Here is an 18755-nt window from a genome sequence, read left to right as displayed (position 1 = left end):
TTTAAGTTTTTGTATTTACTGCTGCTGAACAAGACTTGTCTTAGTTTTTTGCTATCACAAACAGTTGATGATTTTCAGTTAAAAGATTGACTAGAGATGCAGATATTGATAATTCCCTGAGTGTGGGTTGAATCTGGGAAAAGACTATCTAGAAAATAAACCTGATTTTCCATAGGAAATATATATATATGTAATATTTTATATATATTAATTATATAATATTTCCATATTAAATATATTATATTAATATTACAATGTTATCTATTAAACCAGGTGAGAGGATTATTGACAAAGCTTATCTAGTTGCAGTATTTAGCAGAAAACAATCTGTGGTGTTCTGAAACACTACTCATTTGAGCAGTCTTAAATTAGACTGTACTGATCGTGAATGGAGACTTTTTCTACCAATAACTGGATTGCAAGTTTCTCTGTCTGACAAAACAGTTAAGATCACATTGGTGGGTAGTTCGTCATGATGTTGATATAACATCTGCTTGCATCCAATGCCTCAAAACTGTTTGCATGAAAACCCTTTGGAGAGAGTCCATTTGTTCCCCATTTCAAATGGCACTACCTGGGAAAGCAATTCTACCATGTGCTGAGCAATGTCAGTGCCTATTAACTCCAGTTTGAGTGAAGAGGCACAGCCCTTCTTAGGAAATGCAAGGCAGTGCCAGCAGAGATTCTAAAGCTGAAATTCAGCTCTTTGCAGAAGCTTTGCACAAAGCCTGTGTATCATTTAATTCTTCATAATGGAGCTCGGAGTGGATTTGAAGAAGCTGATAGGCTTTTTGCTCTCTTGTCTGCAGAGGGCTGAATTACACCCCTGGTGAATATACACAGTAAAAAGGCAACTACACTGCCTCAGGAAATACACTATATTCTTTTGCTTTGACTAGTATAACTCAGTTTCAATTACTGATGAAAACTCTTTGATATTACGCTGATAAAAACTGTTGTACATTTTGCTCCCTTCCTATATTACACATTGAGCTTTACTCTCATACTGTGATATAATGTGCAAACTGAAAAGTGAAAATGCAAAAGTAGATGTAGTCCTGCAGACAAGAACAGGCCTCCCTGGTGGCACTGTGAGTGAGGGCCTGTGTGTTGGAGAGGCTCCTGAAGCAAAGCAACAAGTGGGTAAAAAACCAGAATTAAAGGGTTGTAAAACCAGCAATAGGGAAGAGATCTCGGCAGGAAGCAAGATTTGAAGAGGGCATGGGGGCTGAGGAAGCACAGTTTTAATACTGACTAGCTTTAAATCAGGTGAGCTAGCTAGCTTTTCCTTACAAAAGAAGTTCTGATTCTCAAGCCTAACTGCATGAGCTGGTCTATACACAGCACAGAAATATTTTAGAATTTACGTTTTGTAAAATAAATACCCTTGGTGTGTTTTAAATTTGTATGGATATAGCCAATACCCAGAGCAAGGACCCCATGGATTTGTGATAATACCAAAAGCAACCAAGCAAAACACTAAGAGTAATTCAGAGACACTTTTTAAAATAAGATTACTTCAAGTCATGTTTCCAGGAAAACCTCCTAGCTGAGATAGTAAAGGCAATCTAGTGGATATTTCTGAGTTTACCTTACTATTCAGTCTTTCAGTGATTCCTCTTATTGTTGAAACATTTGTAGAAATAGCCGTTTTGATATGTGAATTAAGAAAGATATGCATGCAAGTAGGTCAGATTTGGTGTTAGCATTTTACTGAGCATTTACTATTAAGCCTATAACTGGATGCAGGCCTTCACTGAAAGGACAAGGCTGTTATCTGTTATAAAGGAGGGGTTAGTCTCAAAAACTGATATGTTCCAGTTATCAGTAGAGCAGTACCTCTGATGCCTGAGTAGAATCCACATTTCTGTGTATTATGTGCTAAAAACCCTAGCAGAGTTGCTTCAAAAAAAAAAGTAGTTATGAATAATTTCACCATTGATTTATATATTGCCTAATGAACAGTGCAAATTCCTATGTAGACATTTAGGTGCTTAAGAGGTTTTTTAATTAAAATATTAATATGAATTTCAGATTGAGCTTCCACTGAAGGAAATCAGGTTTAGTTATATTACTAGAGCTTACCAATAATTATACCAGAACTGAGGACACAAGTTGTTTTGTGTCAAAATATTGGGAAGGTCTTTTTATTAAAAGACTTTAAATTGCACTTCTATTTCTTGCCATGACCCAGTGGCATTGGGAATTGTATTCTTAAGTAGCTCCAGACAGAAGAAGTCGGGCTGAATCACATGTTCAGGTGAGCATAAAGCTGCAGCTGCCACTGGGATAAATGTCTACTTTTAGTCTCGTTGGACCCCAGATTAATTTGGTATAGCATACGCTTCTTGTACTCTTACTTCACTAAGTACTTCTCCTGTACTTCTCTTTTTGTTGGGCGTATGATTACTTGAAGGTATGTTATGTGTATTGGCGTCAAAGATCAACATAGAGGATGGCATGATCTGTCCCTCTATGTGGGACGTGTTCTGGCCTTGAATCCTAGGGCACTTATGTATAAATTGAAGTGCTGAAGCTTTCCTGTAGTGCAGCCAAGAATTGGTGAGATGATCCGTGGAGGAACAGGACCATTTTCTGCAGACTGCAAGGCTTACAGTTTGAGCAAAAGCTAGTTTGGGATTCCTTACCTTGTTTAGTATGACTATATGGCACCGTGCAAGTATATGTCTCTGTAGATATATTTTGTAAAAAGTATGCTAAACACTCCACTGTACAACATTGTCTTCAGTGAAGAGTGAAAGAATAACAGAATATCAGATATTAGTAATATTGTTTGCTATTCTCTGAGAAGGAACCCAGATACTACAAAGGTGGAATCAAAAGAAGTAGTATTATAGTCCAGAAAGAGGTCTACAGGTATTAAAGCCCCTTCTTTCCTTGCCTTGAGGAAAAAATTCTACTCACAACTCCTTTGCTTTCACTTTATTGCAGTCAGGTCTCTGTTGTTCCAAGGCTACATGCTGTGAATGACCTTGTGGAAATTTTGCAGAACTGGCTTGCCAGAGACACAAGAATTGAGAGTAGACACAGAACATGTATCACACCAGCTTTCTGTCAGAAACCTTCCTAACTAGGCTTCTTTTCCCTTGTAGTAATAGGCTGTTTGGTCCTGTCTTTTCCCTCAGCTTATTGTCTCCTTCCCCATGGTTTCTCAACCTTTGCTTCATTCAATACCTGTCCTTCTTGTGTTCCTAGTTTCTGCCCTTGACTACGCCCCACCATTGGAAGTATCACAGAGTTTCTCAATAGCTGTCATTAAACTGACCCCTCTGTTTATTATAGCTTTTCTCTTTCCCCTGTATGCCTCACGTCTATTTTCAGTGTAAGCACTTCAGGATAAGGACTATTTGCTTGGGTTTGTAGAGAGTCTAACACAATGGATCACAGTTGTGGAACACCAAAATGATTAGTTAGGATAGTAAGTCTCCAATTATTAGTCTTCCCCAACATTTCCTTCATTGGAAGGAACATAAAATTAGAGGAAGAGCTATTTTCTATGTTCTTTTGATTTATAATAAAACTGTCTTTTGTTTTTTTGTTGGTTTTTAAGTTTGAAATTAAATTTGCTGGCACAGCAGGTGTTGTAAATAATTTTGTAAACTGCCTAGGGCTGTCTACATCATAAACCATTGCTGAATTATCGGATAATAAAAATAGACAACTCAAATGAGAAAGTGTTTAGAGATAAGTAAAATGCGAATTCTCCTGCCAATTCTTTTTTGTTTTGTTTTTTCTTCTTCCTTTTCTGTTTCATAGCACGAATTATCAAAACAAAACAGTGGTGTGAAATGCTTCCATGTTTAGAAGGAGAAGGCTGTGATTTGCTAATCAATAAATCAGGCTGGACCTGTACACAACCAGGAGGACGGATAAAGACAACCACGGTAGGTGACTTCTCTTTTCTATACTTCTTCCATTTCTTATTCACTTTGGTTTGTTGAAAAACAAGAGAGATTTTTAATTGTTTTTCAGCACTTTTATGCAAAGTTTATTGCCTCATAATTAATCTGTTTGCCCAAGTGTGCATGCTGAAATACACAGCAATATTATCACAAAGTACAACACTGGAAAAGATTACAAAAGAAAATGTATAATTTCCATGGTTACTAAGAGTAGATATTATATCAAGGTTTTCTCTTAAGACACTAGTGGCTTAACTAACATTTGTATCCAGCCTAAAGACAGTATCTTAGTGTTTCAACACACACAAACTTACACTGTGCTAATGTAGGGAGTAAAACTCAATGTGTGGTCTAAGAGGGTGAAAAGAAATCTTTCTCAGGGAGTTCTGAAGAAAATATTTTTGCAATTCCAGCTATACCGGAAAAGCAAGTTGCTCAGATAGATCTTTGTTCTTCAGTGAGATCTACAGAAAATATAGCAAAAGATCCCTTTTCCCAGCTTGCCGTGGCCCTGGTTTGTTTATAAATCCCTCAGTTCTCTGATAAGGTATCTTGGGGCATATGCTTGTGGTGAAGCTGAAAGTATATATGACTGTAATAGTTTCTAGAGCCTATAATGTATCAAACAGATTTCTAGAAAATGTTCTCAAATGCCAGTAATTCTTTGACTTAATAAATGGAAAAAATCTGAAGAGATATAATAGAGCAATTTTCTGCTAACTTGCTAGGCCTCTTGAAATTATTTCTCCTCCTTATAATCTTTTTTTAGATTTACAGGGAGCTTGAGTGTAATTTAAATAAGTGCAATTTCAAGAATATTTAGTCTTAAAAGTACTTATCAGTGAGGACTAAATTAATGCCCATCATCCCCTGCACAATTTCTCTATCTGAGCAGGAGAAAGCAGTATAAAAACTTTTATTATTTTAGAATGCCTGTATTTAGAAAATTATTGGTTTTTTTTTTTTTTAAAAGGAGATTTGACAATGCTTTATAAGATACCTACAAAACAAATTTTATGTCTTGTGATCACTGTTTTTATGCTTCTGTATTTACCAGATATAATATTCTTTATGGACAGGGCTGTAAAAATTAACTTGTCTCTCAGGTTGTGAATATAGTTTGCCTTTAGATCTTTTGCATTCAAGCTATGTAAATCTTTTTCATTCAAGTTATGTAAGAGTGTTATAAAAAAATAAACAAAAAACAAGGGAAGGAAAAAGTTTTTAAACATTAATGCCAACATTCAAGGGCAAGGAGATCTAATGCCATAAGTTTGTCATACTTGGAATATAGTCCTAAATCTTGTTAATTCAGGGGTATTTTCTGTATCTGAGGTAAACGGAAAACCCTTGTACTGTGACACATTGCCAGCTGTCTTTTTAGCTCTTTATTTGATGTTTAATGCTAATGGCATGACTGAGTAATGCAAAGTAAGCAGAGGATCTATCCTTCAGTTTCTGTCTTTAATGAAGTGATTCAGATATGCTTTTAGATTAAACACCAGAAGCCTGATTCTGAACTCTTACTTGTCTCTATAGCTCTTTAATGCTATTGACATGAATGGAATGACTCATGAATTTGATTAATGTAAATGAAATCATAATCATGCCCCATCAGTAAAATTAAGACCACGGCAAGTGTAATATTGTAAAACAGACTCTCCCCACACAGATACATCATTGTCATTGGAAAGGAAAGATTTTGCCAGAAAGACAACTGTAGAACAGCTCTGAGCATAAGCCCTCATCTAACATCAAGCAGTCTTCAACAGTTGGTATCACACATGCAGACACACAACAAACACGCAGTACTTTCCAGTCAAGCCAGACTAGCAACTCAGAATGCTTACAGAAGCTCTGAATGCAGAAGTGGGAGAGGGAAAAAAAGACAAGAAGAAAAAAAAATACAAAAACCTGTGATAAATTCTAGCCTATAATGCATTATTAGTAAAATATTAAGAATTTTTTTTTAAATGTTCTTTAGCTACTTGCTTGAAGAGTAAGCTTTGGACCATGGTAGTAGATTTGGAAACTGTGTCGTCAGATGACTCCATGAAATTCATGACTGTGATTAAAAGAAAGGAAAAAAATTCCAACAGAAACAGCATTATTTACTGTAACAATATTCCCAGATCAACAGCTGCTAATGCATTAACTGGTGTTTCTGCTCCTAATCAACACACGAGTTGCCACACACTATCATGTCGTCAAGGTGTTTAACTGTACTAAGAAGGACGTCTGGCTGGGAAGGGCCAGAAAAGGGACCATGAGATAATATAGGGAAAAAAAATGTCCAGACATACAGAATTAGTTACTGTATCCTGTTCTGAAGTAGAAATAAGTTTTGACCGCATCTCCAGCAACAGCCAGATTAGGTTCCTTCATTTTTTTAGCTATCAATTTTGTTAAAACACATCCATTAATCTAATATCAGCAGCCCTTGTCTGCTGATATAGAGTGCATCTTAAAGATGGTTTTGGTAGTAGGTCTTGAGTTATCATACTGATGGTGATAGTAGGTCATATAGCAGAGATATCACTGATCAATGCTGACAATAATTTGTCACCCATACCAAAGTCAGAACAGTGTTGAACTCTGATGGACTGAGACCAGCTGTTGTTATTATATTAGCTTTTCACATTGATTCCAGGAGGTTTTGTAGAAATGCAACTTTTTAAGTACTGGGTTTAGAAGGAGCAGGTGGTAAGATAGGATTTGTAGAGATCTTATAGATGTCATCTTATAGATAACATGCGCCCTTTTAAGTGAGAATATGCTTTAGGACTCATAGTTAAATATGGTTCCTAAAAAGAAAGGAAGAAATAGGATTTGTTTTCTATAGAAGAGTTAAGCATTTAGTATTCTTTCTATGAGAATTTCAAGCAAACTGCAAGTGAACGTATCCATTGCTGTAAAAAAAAAGTGCAATTTCTGTAAAATGTTTGGAAAGGGCTGCTGCTTTTTACTATATATTTTGTGTCAAAATTGTTTTCACTTTCTATGCAGAGCCAGATTTTTCAACTGGCTGGCACTTTTTGTGATCACCTCTGGAAATAATGCAACCAAATCAGAATTCTCTCCTCACATGAGTAGCAGTGTTTAAATCCATTTTGTGCTCACTTTGCAAAGCTATAAATGACTACACAAGGTGCAAGGCAAAGGAAAATCAGATTCAAAGTATACCCTAAATGGATCTGGATGTCACTTCTGCCCTGTTGTTCTTTCTACAAGGTGTGAATTAACCAAAGATTTTTCATCTGCTAAGAGGCTTTTAGAATTGAGAACCGACTGGGCCAACTGCCAATCTGTGTATTAAGAGGCTGACTGTCAATACAAGGAAACAATATGGCAACTTGCAAAAGAAGATAGCAAGAGAATACTACACAATTGTTAGCAATTTTAACATACTAAGTGCTTTCATATAACAACTGTCCTTACAGTCAGTTTAAAATCTCCTGCCTTTAAAAATTTCTTCTCCTTTTGCTATCCTCATTACTTTTTCAATTACTATTAAAATCAAGCTGTATTATTTTTAGAAATATTTTATAATTTTAGTAGTGCCAGAAGATATGCCTCTTTTTTTTAAATAAGTTGCTGAAGGGCCTTTCCATTTTATATTTCAAGTGTAAAACTTACTCATGTATAGGTGAGAAGATGCAGAATGTATTGTTTTTACAGGGGAAATTAATTTTTAGCACCCAAGTGTAGATATGTTGTCAATGATCCATCACTACCTAATTGTTACTTAATTAATTCCTTCTTCTACATAATGCAATTCCAATGCACAGAGCTTAACAGAACATTCATGCGCCAGTTCCTTGGTAGCTAACCTTTTAAACCTTTGTGATTTTACTGCTAAATTAGCTGAAGTGGGAAATTAAGGAATATGGAGAAGCTGAGAGAGAGCTCACAGTGGATAAAAGGTGTAATTACTCTGACATGGAGCTCAGTGCTTAGCTAGTAAAATTTACTAAGGATCTAGCTCCACCAAGGGACCTGACTTTCTTAATAGAGTTTACTTACACACAGAACAACTTATCATTAATATAAATGCCTCACCATTAATATAAATGACATGCTGGCTGGGTTGGAAAGGCAATTTGTTCCTTACCCTGAAAAATACAATACGTTTTTTTATTGACTGTAATTTAAATCATAATATTCTTCAGCAGAGCTTTATCATACATATATGTATGATTAAGGTAACTCAGATAAAATATACTAGTATGATTTTTGGCACTGACTTATGAACAATGTGTTTTCACTCATATCATTACATTCAGGTAAAAAGAAATATATATATATATGTATACATATATAATATACATACATATATATATGTATATGTGTGTTACATATCTGTAGCATACTTGAGAATTTACTTTTTTTTAGACTGAAGATCAGCTGGAAATATCCTGAGGCCATGATCTAGTGGTCTGAGCTTGGGAACTGGGAGCCAGAAACTCTTGAGCTCTAATCCTGGCTCTGACAGTGACTCCCTCTGTGGCCTTGGGTAAGTCACTGAACCTCTCTGCCTCAGCTTCCCCAGCAGTAGAAGTAAAATTAACAATTCTTAGCTCCATATGTCAGTGAATTTGGGAGTCCTGACTTAAATTTTTAAGAGGTTTATCAGTTCAGATTAACTTAGAAATAAAAATACTGTTATGTAAAAATGTCCTTATTGGTAATATTCCTGCTGTTGTTAGGTATTCACAAAACACTGGTATACCTGTGTTTAGCCTCACCTACATCCCAGCTCTGAGTCTTTCTAAAAGTGCACTTCACATCTCCCTAGCTCAGCTGATTTCATTTGGTTAAGCTGGTTTTGGAGGTATTTTGGCATCCTGCCAGTTCTGGTTCTGTGTCATTCCAGGATACAATACCTCCCAAAACAAGCTTTCAGGCAGCACCAGATTAGAGCAGTGAAATGTTGCATGCATGCCATGCCAAATTAATTTTCACCCTTCCCCTTTGTCAGAAGCGGTCAACTTACGAAACTGGTACAATATTACCAATTCTTTACATGTCATAGCCATGTGCTTCAGAGTCCACTCTATAGATCTGTCAGCAATTCATCTGCTAAGCTCCTTCACTGTCCAAATTGTAACAGGAACACTACGGATGGACCAAGACTACAGAGGACACTTCTCAGCAGGCTGGTTTATCCCCTCTCTACAATCCAAGTATTAACTTTTAGAAACAGGAAGGAAATTAGGATCCTGAATTTTTCTTTGTTTATAGTCAGCTGTTGGAGAATCAGAATCTTTGTCTGTATTTAACCTATGGGACTATCTTTGCTTCAAAACCCATGAGTTTACACAATTTGAGTTCCTATGTCTTCTCTGTCTCATCTTTTTCTGTGTGTCCCTCTTCATGATGGCACGCCTTCCACTGTCTTGTGAGAGGTCTTAACAGAAGCAGAAAGGGCTCTCACAAATACACTTTTGTGGTGAAACAGATCATTAACTCTTTTGGGTCATGCTCAGATATACTCACTCTTAATTTCTAGTTGGTTGTCTAGGAATCTGGTTTAAGAAAACCTCTGTCTTTATTTCCACAAAGAATAATTTGCATTCTTAAGTCTCTCTGACAGCCAGTTTTCTGAGCTCTGAGTCCATTGCTTCACCAAGCATTTTGCAACACAAAATCCTTTAAAACTAACTCAGGTCTCGGTAGTGTAATTCTGAAATTGATAATTAATTAAGATTTTCCAAGACCACACCACATAACTGGAAGCTAGCCTGAAATAACTTTTGTGTGTTAAAACATTGATGTGTTCTACTTTTCATGTATGTACACCAAACTGAGAAAGGGTATAACATGAACACTTTCTCCAGAATAACTTTGGCAGATCTTGCTGAGATCAAAAAGTCCTGATACTTGTATATGTGACTGTACATATGAACTGACAGAACTAGGTTACTTTAATTAGCTTCTCATTCTAATGTAACAGCATATCTATAGAATCAGTCCTAGTCATTGTACAGTGCTTTAACTGAGCCTTTTAATAGTTTTGTATTAATTTGATGTTGTTCTCAGTAACACTGACATAAATTTTGAGATAAAATACCAGTTCTTTACATGTTATAACCATGTGCTTCAATGGCCACTCTACAGATTTGTGCTACAAGTCCTAGATTCAACCTATTTATTCCCATGGCTTTCAAGATATTTTTAAGCTTTGAGCAGATTCCATTATTCTCATTGTTTACAAAAGGTATCCTAATCTGCAAACGTGTCACCATTGACAGTGTTGGAAATAGATTCTTCTCTCTAAATTTCCAAAAAAGGTAGTATGGGAGTTGGATGTCTTAATTCTCAGAAAAGTTTAATATCATGTTTATAATTCTTGTGTTAGAGAAGAATAGTCCCTTTAGACAATTTATGAGCAGAGTGGTAGGATGGCCTTTGTGGACCCATGTCTTAAGGGCTTCATGCACAGAGAAATCTAAATAGAAATAAAATTCTCAGGAAGCTGAAGCATCTCATGGAAGGGCTGTACTATTCCTTCAAAATACACAGGTTTTCTTGCATGTTAGTAATGCTTCAGCTAGTACAGTCTTTTCAAAGCTGTGCACTTCTTTGTCGTACCAATGTGTTGAAACCTGCACATTCTATTTTCCATTATCCTTATCAAAATACACTTCTTCACGTCAAATAAGTAATCCTCAAGTCCTAAGCCAAAATGCTAGCAAAGATTTTGTGATTTTTGTAGATTTTAGGTTGAAAGGAGCTGTCAGATACTTAAAGAACCACCTTAAAGAGATTAACTGCCTTCCTCTGTCATGAATGCTGAACACTGGTTCTATTGATATTCACTGATCCACACTGCTTGAAAAGAGACCAAAATTTATGCCAAAAATAACTTGTAGTAAAATGGCATGCAAAGTGAAATCATAATTTGTTAACATGTCAGATAAATCATTGGAAGAAATTAGGTAAACTCAAGTTTTGTTCTTCACTTTTAGAATATGTATTTTCAGATTGTACAGAATTATGGTATACTTATTTCTTTTGTCTTTTTAAAGTTACAGAAAATACGAATGCTCACTTCTGCATTTCAAAGATATTGCAACTATTGTGCAAATAAACAAACAGAATTTTTAGATAGATAAGAATTCTAGACATATATTTTCTTTCATGTTTCCTCTTACTTAACTCATATTCATATTGGATTTTCTAGCATTCAGTCCAGTTTTACTATGCTAACTTAGAGACAGGGCAGCTTTAGATTCAGTGAGGCAAATCTAGTTTCTGATTAATGCTTACAAACTTTGGCTTTTCTTTGTTATATAGATTAATTCTATCACTTTGTTATATAGATTAATTATATCACTGTAAATCTATTTTACAGTGCAGCTACTGCACTGTAAAATCGGCTACATTTTGATCAGTTTGAGGTCTGAACTGTCCGTTTCAGCAAGTAAACAAAAGCTGTTTCTACCCAAGACAATAATAATAATTTTCAGTCATCTATTTCATGGATTTGAGCAAACACCAAGCAAAACCTTTGTGTTTTTTTTTTTCCCCTATATTTTGAAACCAGAAGTCTGAAATGTAAATAAAACCACATCTGAAACTTGGCAAGTTCGTTGACTGCTATATCATAGTATGAACGCATACAATAAATTGTGAATGTCTAGGAATATTCAAGTGTTCAAAGGCTTTAAAAGCTGCATTTTAAGGACTGTCTAAATTGTTAAATTCATCCTGATAAACAGAAAATACTTGCATTTGAAATTCTTTCTAAATTGAATAATTTTCCAAGACACCAGTAAAAATTATGTTTTTATATGGGTGTAGGATTCTTTTTAATCTTCCCAAAAGCAAACAAAAAAAATAGCCTAAATTTAAAAATGCAAGGCTCAGAGCATAAAAAATGTATAGAAATTGGATGAATATTCATTCTATAATATTGATCCTATATTGCATGGTTCAGGTATCTGCCTGGAAAATGTGCAGGCCCATCAAAGAGTGTATGTGAAGATCCTGATTCTAGATTTTTTTGTTATTGTTTAACACCTGGTCAGCATTTGCATTTAAATAAACCTTTCCAAATACTGAAACAGCATGGTAACTGGTCTAAGAAATAAGCATGCTAAGAATTAGTGCTGAGATGGACTAAAAGCATCAGATAAACCAAATTCCGATTAGTCATGGTAATATTGCGGCATTTTGTGTTTTGATAATTCTAAGCAAAACAGACATACTAAATGTGATTTCGTTTCCTTAGCTTATCATTTTAGTGCATTCAGGTGCTTAAGGGTATTGATGGCATCTTGCACAGAGTGAGCATCTGTAACACAGAACCTACAGACCACAGCCCTTGTGGGTGTCAGCTGGAAGTCAGGCAGAAGGTGCTGGTTCACGTATGGTCTGTGTTAAGCAACTAAATCTCATTCCTCATCTGCTAGATCAGATAGTTTGAGACAGTGCTGTCTGCTCCTACCATATATGCCTCATGATAGACTGATATTGTCTGAAGCTAGTGATTTCTTGCATGAATATGGGAAAAATCAATTTTCATTTAATAAGTGACTGCAAAGAGAGACTATCTGAGGAAACAAACCTGGAGATTACTTGTGCAATTTCTTGCACTAAGTAGCACAATACACTGTAAGAAGGGATTCAATAGATGCTGAGTGCCATATGAACTAAAGGGGACTACAGGATACATTGTATGTGTGGAAGAAAAATAGATTTGATAATCCAAACAAGGAAGAAAGCTGGAAAGACTAACGCAGAACTTGGTATATAATTTAAACACTTCTTTCGTGGGCATGTGATGTAAACTTATGAAGGCTGGAAACTGGTATATGATATCAAAACCAAGAATTGAAAATGCTAAAATTCTTACACACCCATTTTGCACAATGAAAATGTTCATGACACGAGTGTTAGAAGCTGAAGTTTTTGCACACATATATCCATTTTGAAACATTTCCATTTTTAAGAATAGCCACAAAGATATCTGTTAAATCATGCAGAGCAAGCTGGAATTCTTGGACTTGAAAAAACAAGCAGTGAATAAAGAAAATGAAAAAGGTGTTTTAGCTCAGGGATTTTTATTATAACATTTGACACATTATTTCTTAAAACCATACTTGAAAATTAATTCAGAAAGGCCTGTCATATTGAAAACTGTCATTTCAACAAGATACTGATGAAGGACCTGTGAACAGTGCATAATAACACTTAACAGGAGTGTATTGATCTAGGTCGAGGTGGCCCAGGAAGTGACAGACTTGTGAAAAGTCTAATAGTATTTTATTAAGAATGGTTTCAAAAGCATAAAAGGTATTAAGCTGTTAAGTGTTATTGAAAATCTGTGAAACAGATTTACGCATACCAGACATTTCTGTTTTTCAGTATTCCCCTGCTATTTTTTCATTAACCATTTGGAATAGAAATACTCAGTAACATTATGTCTGTACATAAGTCTCTTTACCTTGGGGGCATACCTTAAGGATAAAGTTGCCAGTTTTTTGTTCTAGTTAGCTCCTGCCTATGAGGTTTTGTTTTCAGCTACTCCTCCTGGCACTTGCATATGAGCATGAAGGGGTATGCAGAATGACAATTCAGTTTACATTGTCATAGGAAAGTGACAGCCCAAAGCTCGGGCTATTCCTGTTTTTCATTAGATCTTATCAATCTCATTACATGGATGAGACAAGTGGTTGGAACTGAGTAAAACTGGCTGATCTTTGATCCAAATAAAGCCAAGCAAGGGTGGGACAGTAAAATCAATCAGCCACATATACCATAAGACCTTTTCTTTCGACCGACAGTGCAGCTTTATGGTACTCTAAGCCAGTCTAAAGCTAGACTGTGCCATTCCTATTCTCCCACCTCACTCTGTCTATATATGTCTGACCTCTGTTTTGGTCAGGCACTAAGTGCCTGTGGAAGTGTCTTCTGGGATGCCAAAGTAAGCATCGCTTTTTACCAGGTTAATTTTCAACCGCATCAGTTTCTGATTGCAATACTGCAGATTAAATTATTCTAGGCCAAAATCTATCGAGTCTGTCTTTCATTATTAAAGAGTTCCAATGCCTTTGGGCCATCAGCAATTGCTGATGGATACCTAGTTAGCTTTTTTCAGCCAGCACTGCTATTCTTGCCCATTTGCACTTACCAAAGAGTTCCAAAGTTGCCTCTGAAGTAAAGAAAAAGTGCAATAAATTCATCCCTCCTGTGAAATGCACCAGTGTACCATGTCCCAAAGTCCATGTCCTAAGCTGTGGAGGTGGTTGTACTTTTCTGAACTAGGGCTTTTAAAGGCATCATCTCAATTTTCAAATAAATTTACTTTTTTTTTTGTTTTAATTTCTTTCCTCTTTTACTTTTTTCGTTTTTGTTCCTACTGCTTTTCCTTTTTCTCCATGAAGTCCTGAGAATTTTCCCTTACAGAACAATTCTTAGAATTGTTCTAGCCACAAAAGAATGAGACATTTTGTGGTGTGGCAATGTCAAACGGGTTAACAGCAAAAGAAAGTTGTCAGGGCTATGGGAAGACTGATACTTAGTTCTTATAATAGTAGAGGTAGCATGTGAAAGATCAGGTACAAGCCAATTACTGTACTTTTCACAAGGACATGAGCAAATGTGGCCAACTTTACCGTCCAGCCAGAACAGTGGGTACCTATCCAGACCTCCACCAGGATACAGAAATTTCTGTCCCCAGTGGCTTTGCAGTCAGATTAGGTATCTCCAGAAGAAAATTAAATCTCTTCAAACTGTTTTTAATCCCATGCCAATATAAAAACGTATCTATGTTTCATGGAGAGAGGTCTGTATCCTCTTTTCTGATGAGTTGACACTCATCCCCTGATGAGTGTCAACTTTTGAGCTTGAACAATATCTCCTCAGTTCTCCATGTGACTTCAGATTTGCTGCACAGTGCTTTAATTTTTGAAAAGGGACTGATAAAATGTTCTGATTTGAGATATTTGCCTGGTGATCATGGCATTTTCCTGGAATGCAGGAATAGGAGATTCAATCACCCTTATCATAAATAGGTCTAGATGCATCCCAGATGATTGGCCTACCTACTAGACTGATATGCAAATGATGGATTGTCCTATTGTCATCATCCTTGCTTGAGGTACTGCCAGGTCTTCCCTGATTGATCCTGGTGGTTTAGCCAGACTTCATATTCTTGTCTGCCTAAATCTGGAAAATAGTAGAGGGGCCTCAGTTTAGAATGTGAATGAACATTTTTTATTTAATACTAGATTCAGATAGATCTAATAGACGTAAATTCTAAAAGACATGTAAATTAAAAGATTGAATTTGGAAGGTAGAGATGCTTATCCTGTAACCTTTTAGGTGGCTTGCCTTTTCCCTTCAAGTTATTTGCTAAGGGGTCATGGTGATCATTGCAGAATTTTCTACTGACTTTTGAAATTTTTTCATAGTAAGTTGCTATTTGTAGAAAAATAGGAACCTAGAGCCATTAGGGAATCTGAACAGAGGCTGTGGACATCTTGGCAGGCAATGCAGAGGATCAGATTTACCCGTATAGTGCTGCAGTAAACATGTTCAGTGGAGGCTGGGAGCAATGTGAAATGCATTTGAGGGAGGAAGCTTCCAAACATTTAAGTTTGATGCTTAGCTTTATTTTTATAGTCACATTTTATATCTTTATTTTTAAATCAAATGATCCCCATTACTCTCATTCCAGAAGACAATTTGACACTGAGAGCAGCACTGTTTTCGCCTCCATTTCATGAAATGCATACTTACACTTAATCATCTTATTTTCAGTAGGCTTTGTTATGTTAAATATCATACCTTTCATCTTTGTTTTTCCTTTGTGAACTGCTGTTTTCTATTTTGTCTTTTTCTTGATGTAACTAACTCTACTGAAATCAATGATATGACTTGAAAAATAAATGTGTGTTTATATAAAAATGTTAGATAGAAGGTGCTCTAATTACAGTGTGAATGCTTTCTCAAATGTCTGTGTTTCATCAGTAAAATCTCTTAGTCCTTCTAAATAAATGATAAAAAATATGAGACCACTGGCAGATGTTTAAAATCAAATAGAGAATTCTTTGGTAGCATACTATGCAGCTGTTCTGCTCAAGGAAGTGTGAAAATGTCTCTACCTGCATTGCTGAAATAGTCACACTGTTCTCATTGCTTTGTCATCAGGCTCTTATGAGAGCAATGTATATACTTAGTACTGTAGGAATCCACTCCCACTCTATCCCCTAGAAGTAATATTTTATTTTTCATTTGGGAACATCAAAATTGAACTGGGTTAAAACATCTTCTTAAGGTGTGTTTTGTGCCAAGCTTTTTTTTTGTTTTTGATTCAACATATGAAATAAAACTCTAACAAAAGAATAGTTGTCTTTTTAAAGGTGAACTTGAAGGAAATAAAGTGTAGTAACAAAATCACATTCTCTGCAATATAAACATTTTAATGAAAGCCAGATATGCATGATTTTATAATACATACTTCAAATTAATGAATTTTAAAATGAGACAAATTTTGAAGCATCTCCTAAAGTGTTGCAGATGTTGTTGACAAAGCAGTCTGTATTTGAGTACTATTCCTGTTGAAAGATACAGTACTGAGCGAATTTGTTAGCTCTTCAAAAAATTATTGAAGTACGGGGAATTTGCATAGATATAACAATTTTTAAAAGGAAAACAAAAAATATCATGCACAAAACATCTGCTATATAAATGTCTGTATGCATGCAGACTTCTGCCATGAAACTGAGCATTGCATAAAAATTTGGCACCATAGCGTAGAAGAGTATTGTAGCTAGGTTGTAAAGAGTGAAATATCTGCACAGCAGGATTTATATGGTTTTTCAAGGAAATCTTCATTACAGTATTTTTCAGCTCAACCAAAATCTGAAGAAAACAAAAAAAATCCAAACAAAAATAAGAAAAAAACCCAAAAAACACAACAACAACAAAAAAACCCAAACCAAACCAAACAAAAAAAAAAAAAAAACAGAAACCAACCAACCAAAAAAAACCCAAAAAACAAACTAACCAAAAAAAACCAAACAAAAGAATCCCCAACAAAGCCACACTTATTTGTATGCCAGGGAAATTAAGGATAACATAGGGCCATATGTTACAAGCAAGAGAAAGATTGGGGATAAATGTAGGCCCCTCCAGAAGGAAAAGAGAGACCTAACTACTCAGCAAAAAAGAGAATTCTTAGTTTCTCAATGACTTCTATGCCTCAGTCTTCAACAGCAAGTGCTCCAGTCATGCCACCCAATTTGAAAAAGGCAAATGCAGGGACTGGGAGAATGAAGGCCCTCTGTAGGAGAGGGTCAGGTTCAATAACATTTAAGGAACCTGAATGTGCACAAGTCCATGGAACCTGATGAGATTTGTCCCTGTGTCCTGAGGGAGCTGGCAGACAAACCTGTTAAGCCACTATCCATCATTGTTGAAAAAATTGTGGCAGTCAGATGAAGTCCATGATGACTGAAAAAGGGAAGTATAAGCCCCATTTTTAAAATGGGAAAAGCAGAAGGCCTGGGGAACTACAGAGCAGTCAGTCTCACCTCTGTGCCAGGCAAGATTATGGAGCAGATTCTCCTGGAAACTGCTGAGGCACATGGAAGACGTGGCTTTACCAAGGGGAAATCATGCCTGCCAAACCTCCTGACCTTCTATGACACGGCTACAGCACTGGGGGATAGGGGCAGAACAACTGACATTGTCTACCTGGACTTATGCAAAGGCTTTGACACTGTGCCATGTGACATCCTTGTCTGCAAACTGGACAGACATGGATTTGATGGATGGGCCATGCAGTGGATAAAGAACTGGCTGGAGGTCTGCACACAGAGAGTTGTGTCCAGGGGCTCATTGTCCATGTGTGGAGTGGTGCCCTTCAGGGGTCACAACTGCAGCCAGTGCTGTTGAACACCTTTTTGGCAATGTGAACAGTGGGATCAAGCGCACCCTCAGCAAATTTGCCGCTGACACCAAGCTCTGTGGGGCAGTAAACACACTGGAGGGAGGGGATAATGCCATCCAGAGGGAGCTGGACAGGCTTGAGATGTGGGCCTGTGAAAAGGTCATGAAGGTCAGCAAGGCAAAGTGCAAGGTCCTACATCTGGGTCGGGACAATCCTAGGCCCAAACACAGTCTGGGTGAGGGAGTGACTGGGAGCAGGTCTGCAGAGAAAGAATTGGGGGTGTTGGTTGATGAGAAACTCAAGACGAGCCTGCAATGTGCACTCGCAGCCCAGAAAGCCAGTCTGGTCTGCATCATAGGAGCATGGCCAGCAGGTCAAAGGAGGTGATTGTCCCCCTGTGCTCTGCTCCTGTGAGACCCCCTCTGAATTACTTACAGGCAGCTCTGGTGTCCCCAACATAAGAACTGTTGTAGCAAGTCCAGAGGAGAGGCACAAAACTGAAAAGAGGATTGGAGCACCTCTCTTACAAAGACAGGCTGTGAAAGCTGAGGCTGGTCGGGCTGGAGAAAGTTGTGTGGACATCTCAGAGGATCTGTCAAGTATTAGAAAGGGGCCTGGCAGGAAACTGGTAAGGGACTGTACATCAGGAACTGTATAGACAGGACAGAGAGTAAGTGGGTACAAATTGAAAGAGGGGAGATTTAGGAAGAAGTTCTTTACTGTGAGGGTTGTTAGACACTGGAACAGGTTGCCCAGGGAAGTTGTGGATGCCCCAACCCCAGCAGTGTTCAAGGCCAGAATAATAAGGCCTTGATCAGCATGGTCTGGTGAGAGGGGTCCACACAGCAGGGAAAGTTGGGATTAAATGGTCCTTAAGGTCCATTTCAACCCTTTAGCAGTCTATAGCCCACAGACTGAAAAGCTGATGGTTT

The 18755-nt window shown here is 36.9% G+C and overlaps 1 protein-coding gene across 2 annotated transcripts in view; it reads left to right on the top strand.

Annotated features, from left to right (window-relative positions):
* TAFA5 (TAFA chemokine like family member 5) overlaps nt 1-18755 on the top strand; it is a 290769-nt gene that overhangs the window by 210383 nt on the left and 61631 nt on the right. For both annotated transcript variants that reach the window (XR_009486599.1, XM_059847285.1), the window contains exon 3: nt 3778-3905. Coding sequence is in view for 1 of the 2 variants with exons in the window: in XM_059847285.1 (XP_059703268.1) it covers nt 3778-3905 (128 nt within the window). In the remaining variant the exon portion in view is untranslated. The remainder of the gene's footprint in view (nt 1-3777; nt 3906-18755) is intronic.

The sequence above is a fragment of the Haemorhous mexicanus genome, chromosome 5 (genome assembly GCF_027477595.1).
Source record: "Haemorhous mexicanus isolate bHaeMex1 chromosome 5, bHaeMex1.pri, whole genome shotgun sequence".
Taxonomy (NCBI): domain Eukaryota; kingdom Metazoa; phylum Chordata; class Aves; order Passeriformes; family Fringillidae; genus Haemorhous; species Haemorhous mexicanus.
The sequence above is the reverse complement of the archived record's forward strand: the minus strand, read 5'-3'. Positions and strand labels throughout refer to the sequence as shown.